An 8,407-nucleotide genomic window follows, 5' to 3' on the forward strand; every position below is an offset into this window, starting at 1 on the left:
GTGGGGGAGTGTTTGAGTGTGCCCGTGTGGGAGTATTTGTGTGTGGGCGGAGTGTTTGAGTGTGCCCGTGTGGGAGTATTTGTGTGTAGGGGAGTATTTGAGTGTGACGGTGTGGGAGTATTTGTGTGTGTGTGTGTGTGTTTGAGTGTGACTGTGAGAGTTGTGTATGCATGTGCACGTGTGTCTGTACATGTGGTTGCACGTGGAAATTAACGGAGGACAGGATTGGATGAGACTGTGATGCCCTGACAGTTGAATAGCCCAAGGACACCCAAATTCTTGGGCCTGATCCCTTCTTTAAGCTTGGGTAGCTGCCGTCATGTAATATGCTGAGTTGGGGTTGTGTAGCAAGTGTGAGTCGGGGACAGAAAACATGTGTCCAGATATCTGCACCTAGTTGCTTCCTAATTGAAGATGCAGTCATGTACAGCACACAAGGAGGCCATTGGACCCATCAAGTTCATCCTGATCCCCACAGAGCAATCCAATCAGTCCCAGTCCCCTGTTCAATCAACATAGATCTGCATCTTTGCCCAAGTTCTGAACTTTGCATCCTGTAGTCCTTGTTTTTATCGTGCCTACCTTAACCAAACATGGCCATCATCTTATAACACCTCTATCAAATCTCTTCTGAATCTCGTTTGCTCCAAACAGGACAACCCGAGCATTTCCAACCTAACTGTGGAGCTAACTCCCTCATAACTGGTCAATGGGCCCTATCAATCCTGTCAAAGATGGCTGTCAATTCCAGAAAGACAAAATTCCGCTCTGACTAGTCAATGTGAAAGTCGGGCAATGTACCGGATCCCAGTGAGGCATCAGTGCCTTTTGGGAGAAAGAAAAATAATTGGTTTTAAAAAGTGTTAAAACTTCAATTAGTGGAGAAATCCCAGTGCCTCACAGTTACTTTATAATTGCCTTTGTCCGATTGGTATATGACAGAAGAAGGAACTGAAGTTGAAAATACCATGGCCATAAAGACACTGAGACCCTCACAGTGTGAAGGGTCAGATTGAGAAATGCTGGGCCTACGACTCCAACCTTTGACCTGCTTTGCCTCAGGATCAGGAATGTGAATTTTCAAATTTCATATGAATCTATTCCACAAAGTGAAATCTTTCAGAAGACTTCCAATTGAAGGATGGTTCAGTAATGTGCATCCTGTATCTCCAAGGAATATAGTGGAAAAATTAATCCGAATGTCATCGATTAAGTTGGTTTAAAAGCCAGTCTTGCTATCTTTGGACTTTTCCCTTCGATGTCAATCAGCAAGCCTCCCTGAACCAAACTCTCGAGATGATTTAGCCTCATGATGTTAGGAAGGACATCCAGGAATTGGATGGGGTACAGTGGAGGTTTACTTCAATGGCACCAAATGGTCATGCGGAGAGATTGGGGGAAGCTGGGATTGCTCACCTCTGAGAAGAAGATGGAAGATCTCAACGGCGGTGTTTCACCATGCTGAGGGACTTTGATTGAGACAATAAGGAGAAACTGTTTCCACTGGCTCAGAGAGGCACAAACTTAAAGATAATTTGGAAACTCACCAGAGGGAAAGGCTGAGATAACAAGGTGTAGAGCTGGATGAACACAGCAGGCCAAGCAGCATCAGAGGAGCAGGAAGGCTGACGTTTCAGGCCTAGACCCTTCTTCAGAAATTCTTCGCTTTAGAAAGTTGTTATGGCCTGGAATACACTGCAAAAGATTCAACAGTTCCATCCAAAAAGGATATTACTTTTCTACTTGAGAAAGAAAGATTTGTAGGATTGTTGGGAAACAGCAGAGGAATGGGACTAACTGGTTAGCATTTTAACCACCAAAATAGACATGCTGGGTGAGATGGCTTCCTTGAGTGCTTTACAACTCGATAATTTTGGGTGAAGGAGCTTGATGTCCTGACAGTGCCACATCTACAGCTTAGGCTGCCATCGCATCTCACGTTGGCACTGTTGGTCACTCGGCCTCTGAGCTGGTTGTGTATAGTCTGTGAGATTATGAGGTTTGACACTGACTTCCAGCAGGAGAGCAGTTCTTCAGCTTTTCTGTCTCCAAGTGTAAAATAAAGTCCAATGTTGGCATTTCTCTCTCACTTTGCAGTCTGCTGTTCAGTCCTATCTGGAAGGGGTCGGGACAGGCCTTGGGCAGCTGAAGGCTTCTCTCGATGATGTCAGGGCAGTGCGCCGCACACTGGTTGACGTCTGTGAAGACTGGCAGAACAAAGTCAATGGGTTTGAAGGCCTGGGGCAGCTACGCAGCCTGGTTTCTGACCATGTCCAGTTGGCTACTGTAGTGCACAATCTACAGCAAGTGTTCTCAGGTAAGGAAGCCCTGTTTACACTGTCAGTATTACTGGCTAATTAATTCTCATGCTAAAGGGCACAACATGCACACTCTGATAATGGTGAACTCAATAGGCCACTACAGGTAACCTCACTGCCCTGGGTGGGACAATATAGAGTTCCTACAGTGTGGAAGCAGGCCATTCAGCCCATTGAGTCCACACCAACCCTCCAAAGAGCGTTTCACCCAGACCCGCAGTCTTCTGAGTCCAAAGGGATAGGCTGACCAACAAGCCATGGTTAATACTTTGAAGGGTAGCCATTGTTAGCATCATTAATATATCAGCGGGTGGAGCTGGTATCTATTGCCCATCCTTAATTGTCCCAGAGGGCATTTAAGAATCAACTGCATATCTGTGGAGTCACATGTAGGCCAGTCCAGATAGGGATGGCCGATTTCCCTCCATTGGACCTTAGTGATGGCAATGAGCATTTATAATAATTAACAATGGTTACATGCTCGCTATTAGGCCAGCATTTTATTCACCATCTATCATAGCAGAATATACGAGCCAATCTCCCCAAAGCATTAGACTGGGCATCTGGATTCCTGGTCCAGTGACATTACCGCTATGCCACCTCTTTTCCCGTAAATGTCGATTGTTGCAAAAGCTCACTAATCTCCTTCAAGGAAGGAAACCTGCCATCCTTACCGGACCTGGCCTACATGCAACTCCAGACACACAGCAATCATACCTGACCAACAACACCGCAAACATCACCGCTATCATCCTTGGGTATTCCTGCCCCACTGGGAGCACAGACTCACCAAAGATGGAGTCTCATGGCTTCAAGTTAAACATGGGCAAGGAAACCTCCTGCTGATTACCACATACCATCCTCCCTCAGCTGATGAATCAGTACTCCTCCATGTTGAACAACACTTAGAAGAAGCACTGAGGATGGCAAGGGCACAGAATGTACTCTGGGTGGGGACTTCCAATGTCCACCACCAAGAGTGGCTCAACAGTGGCTCTACTGATTGAACTGGTCGGGTCCTAAAGGACATAGCTGCTAGACTGGGTCTGTGGCAGGTGGTGAGGGAACCAACAAGAGGGAAAAACATACTTAACCTCATCCTTACCAATCTGCCAGCTGCAGATGCATCTCTTCATGACAGTAATGACAAGTGCGACGACTGCACGTTCCTTGTGGAGACAAAGTCCCACCTTCACATTAAGAATAACCTCCATTGTGTTGTGTGGCACTATCACCGTGCTCAATGGGACAGACTTTAAACAGATCTACCAACTCAAGACTGGGCATCCGTGAGGCGCTGTGTGCCATCAACAACAGCAGAACTGTATTCTAGCACAATCTGTAACCTCATGGCCCGGCATATCCCCCACTCAACCATTACCATCAAGCCAAGGCATCAAGGGCATGCCAGGAGAAGCACCAGGCATACCTAAAAATGAGGTGTCAACCTGGCGAAGCTACAACATAGCACTGAGTTCCCTGAGGAACTCCTGCAGAGATGTGCTAGAGTTAAGATGACTGACCCCTAACAACCTTCCAGGTAGGAGTCCTGGTGCACATCGGCATCAATCTGTTATAAATCTGTGTGTTGCGAACACTTTTTACATGTCAGACCCAGTGATGATCAGAACTAGTGGGTATCAATGCCCTGATCTTGGATGACTCCAGGACACCCTGTGGCATGGTCTGATTGAAAAGAGGGCATCAGTTACACAAAGCTCATGGTTGCAGCAAAGCTCAGGCATCCCCTGTCCGTTCGCAGGCAGTGATGGCTGAGGCAGGGAGCCATGTCTCCAGCTCGTCTTCCAGTCTCTGAATGTTCTGACTTTGGGATGCTGCTCATTGGAGAGTCAATCTCTTCATCAAACTAGTCTTTGCATTCATAGTGAAACATAGCATTGAAGCATGGATGCACGTGAGGTGGACTGGCCCAGTTTGAGTTGAGGGGCAGAAGGAGAGAACACATAGACAAATTGAGAATAAGGAATTGTTTACAGGAACATCTTGCCTGCCCTACTCAGATGGAGGTGCACTTTCTTTCTGGGATCCATTCTCGGCAACACATTTCTCTTTGTAGGAACGTCATGTGAGTGTGCAGCCATGTTGGTCTCCCAGCTGAGTTGTGCAGGATATTGACCAGTGGACTGCCTGTCAGTCCTGTTCACACACTCCTGACGTACCCACTTGCCAATGGAAGAGTTGGCATCTTGTTCCTTTATTTTCGCGGGTTTGCCTGGTCCAATGGATTCAGTCCCAAGCACCCACTGAAGCAGTCGGACTGGGAGAGTCAGGAACTGACTGATTGATGTCTTGCCCATCTTGTGGTGGGTGGTGGCTAGCCAGGGATGGCATAATGATCCCTTCCTTCATTGGAGATGACAGTGGGGTGGTGAATGGGACAAGAAACAAAGATGAGTTAAAATGAGGTGTAAAAGGGGATTCAGAACCTTGACCAAATACCCATTTATCTATCCTACCTCCGGAATGAGTTAAAGCCTGTTATAGAGAGTCATAGAGTCATACAGCACAGAAACAGACCCTTCGGTCCAACCAGTCCACGCCGACCAGAATCCCATATTAAACTAGTCCCACCTGCCTGCGCTTGGCCCATATCCTTCCAAACTTTCCTATTCATGTACTTACCCAAACATCTTTTGAATGTTGTAACTGTACCCGCATCCACCACTTCCTCTGGAAGTTCATTCCACACATGAACCACCCTCTTTTTAAAAAAATTGCCCCTCATGTCATTTTAAAATCTTTCTCCTCTCACCTTAAAAATATGTCCCCTGGTCTTGAAATACCCCATCCTAGAGAAAAAACACCTGTCATTCACCTTATCTATACTCCTCATTTTTTATAAACTTCTTTCAGGTCACCTCTCAGCCTCCTACGTTCCAGTGGAAAAAGTCCCAGTCTATCCAGCCCCTCCTTATAACTCAAACCCTCCATTCCCGTCAACTTCGTGATAAATCTCTTCTGAACCCTCTCCAGCTTAGTTATATCCTTCCTATAACAGGGCGACCAGAACTGGACATAGTTCTCCAGAAGAGGCCTCACCAGCATCCAGCACAACCTCAACATGACATATCTTTAACTTTTTCCAGTTCTGATAAAAGGTCATCGATCTGAAAGGTTAACTCTGTTAACTGTCTCTCTCTCTCTCCCTTTCTCCCTTTCACTCCATGCTGTCAGACCTGCTGAGCCAATCTGTTTTTGTAAAACCCTCTGAAATCCTTCCAGTTGTTTACTCTCCACCTTCTGGACGCACTGATTTATTGCTGCAAGTTCATCTGAAGCCCTTGCAGCTGGTGCTTCCTTTGCTTTTCCTGTTTTAAAATAAAGAAACAAATATTTGCCCGGAGCAGATTGTCTCAGTTGCAGATCGTTCTGTGAGAGAGACAAAGGACCTTTATTAAATTATTTTAGTCCTTCTACAAAGGGACAGCACTGACTGGCGTTATTTTCTGTAAACATGCAACCAGAAACACATTTATATTCTTATCTCCCAGTCACTGAGGATTCATATTTTCTTTTCATTGACATTAGCAAAGCACACTATCCCTATGCAGGAGCTCGACAAACTAACAACTTTTTTCGAATCTAATCAGCATGTACAATGGGAGCCTCTCTCTCTTACTCCTCCCCAAGTGACCATTTCCACACTAATGTCCTAAGGATCTCTTTTGTTGGAAAATAATTCCACTCCTGTGATCTTTTCCCAGTTCGCCCACTGCCAGAGATTAACCATTGCGTTGCCAGTTAAAGTTTCTACTGCTCTCTTTGATGTGAGCTGCTGACACCAATCTCATTGAAGTGTGAAGCCCCGGGGATTAGATTGTGCATGTCACTGGAATGTCTTAACAGCCTTGACTGATGCAATATGTAGGAAAACCTTTGGACAAACATTTCGACTGGAATCTGATTCGCTCCACGGTTATCCCGGTTTAATTACTTGTGAGCTGAATCTCACTGAATGCGAATTGGACAGAAATCCCGCCAAGGCCATGAGTCAAAAATTCCAAAGTGTGACAGTCTGTGCCACTCACTCTTTTACCCCAGTTCACTTTTCAGAGCAACAGAAAGGTATGGAGGCGGATATCCAAGGAGGGAGATCACTGAGAGACAGCCTCAGCAGGCTATTGTAAGAGAGTCAGCAGCTAAGGGGGAGGCGATGGCCCAGTGGTATTATCGCTGAACTGTTAATCCAGAGACCCAGATAATGTCCCAGAGACCAGGATTCAAATCCTGCTGTGGCAGATGGTGCAATTTGAATTTAATAAAATATCTGGAATTGAGAATCTAATGATGACCATGAGTCGATTGTTGGAAAACCCATCTGATTCACTAACGCCCTTTAGGGAAGGAAACTGCTATCCTTACCTGGTCTAGCCTATATGTGACTCCAGACCCACAGCAATGTGCTTGACTCTTAACTCCCCTCTAGGCAATTAGGGATGGGCAATAAATGCTGCCTAGCCAGCAACATCCCTCATCCTGCTAATGAATGAAAAAAAAGTCAATTCAAGTGGGCATCTCATGATAGAGACAATTATGTAAAGCACTGAGATAACCTATACTTCAAAGACTTGGAATTCTTTATCGTAGAGGCTGGGTCATAAAGTATATTCAAGGCTGAGATAGATTTTTTTAAAAATTTGACCTATTTTTCTAACCAACCTGTTTATTACACACCTCTGGAACAGGTGGGGTTTGAACCCAGATCTCATGGTCCAGCGGCAGGAACACTACCACTGTGCCACAATTAAGGGAATCAAATATTATAGGGAAAAGGCAGGAAAGTGGAGTTGAGGATTAACAGATCAGCCATGATCTCATTGAATGGCAGAATAGATTCAATGGGCTGAATGGCCTGCTTTTGCTCCTACATCTTATAAGTCTTATGGACTTGAACAAATAACTTAGGTGGACACTCCAGTGTATTACTGCACTGTTGGCCATGCCATCCCATGGAGGAGTTAAACTGAGGTCCTGCTTGCTCTCAGAAGTGAGAAAAAAGATCTGAAGGCACTATTTAAAGCAACAGCAGGGCATTCAATCCAATGCCCTGCTGAACATGTATCACGCAGGCCATAGACAAAACTACTGACCCACTTCTTAATTTCAACCCATGAGGCCTTGTTGTAGACATATTGGCTGCTGTATTTTTGACATTATGACAATATCTACACTACAATACATTGGTTATGAAATGTTTGGGACATCCAAATGTTTTGGAAGGCTGTTTATGAATGTAAATCTTAGAATTCTGACAGTGTGGAAGAATTTGGCCCATGTTGTTCACCAACCCTCTGAACAACATCCCAACGAGAGCCAGACCCTTCCTACCTTATCCCCATAATCCTGCGCATCCCTGGAAACTATGAGAAATTTAGCATGGTCAATCCACCTAATCTGCACATTTTTGGACATGTGTGAGGTTGGGGGGCGGTGGACGTCTGATGTGGGGGGAACCCACATAGATACAGAGAGAATGTGCAAACTCCACACAGGCAGACAGTGGAGTCGAACCCAGGTCCCTGCTGCTGTGAGGCAGCAGTGCTGACCACTGAGCTAACATGCCACCCTGGTAAGTCCAACAAGCTATCTCCAGACACTGACAGGGCTTGAATGTTTGGGTTCAGTTTACGAGACCAACTCCTTCTTACTTGGCCACCACGTCCTCTCTTACTTTTTCTCTTTCAATAAGTGTAATGTTATGGATACTGGTCCACATTTAGCACTGCTAAATAGCGTAGGCACCTGGGTTCTCAGTGCCCGTGCCCTTCACTATGGGTCTGGCAGTGTTGAATGTTTACTTCAAGGATTCCGAGTGCTGTGAGTATACAATGTTGTGACTCTAGCAGTTAGTCTACTGTGGGTCTGCAAGTTGCACACGCCTTCATCAGTTGGTTTGCTCTCTAACTTCCAATGTATTTTACTGTCTTAAATAAACTAACCCACAAAGTTAATTCAAGGCATGGAGCTAACTGAATACAGCAGGCCAGGCAGCATCAGAGGAGCAGGAAAGCTGACGTTTCGGGTCTGGACCCTTCTTCAGAAAAATAAGGGTCCAGACCCGAAACGTC

General features: G+C 45.6%; 1 protein-coding gene across 1 annotated transcript in view; it reads left to right on the plus strand.

Annotated features, from left to right (window-relative positions):
* Positions 1-8,407, plus strand: part of exoc3l1 (exocyst complex component 3-like 1) — an 83,414-nt gene that overhangs the window by 26,639 nt on the left and 48,368 nt on the right. Inside the window, exon 3 of the mRNA XM_048605575.1 lies at positions 2,098-2,317. Coding sequence (XP_048461532.1) covers positions 2,098-2,317 — 220 coding nt within the window. The remainder of the gene's footprint in view (positions 1-2,097; positions 2,318-8,407) is intronic.

This window comes from Rhincodon typus, chromosome 15, assembly GCF_021869965.1.
Source record: "Rhincodon typus isolate 14 chromosome 15, sRhiTyp1.1, whole genome shotgun sequence".
In the NCBI taxonomy this organism is placed as follows: Eukaryota; Metazoa; Chordata; class Chondrichthyes; order Orectolobiformes; family Rhincodontidae; genus Rhincodon; species Rhincodon typus.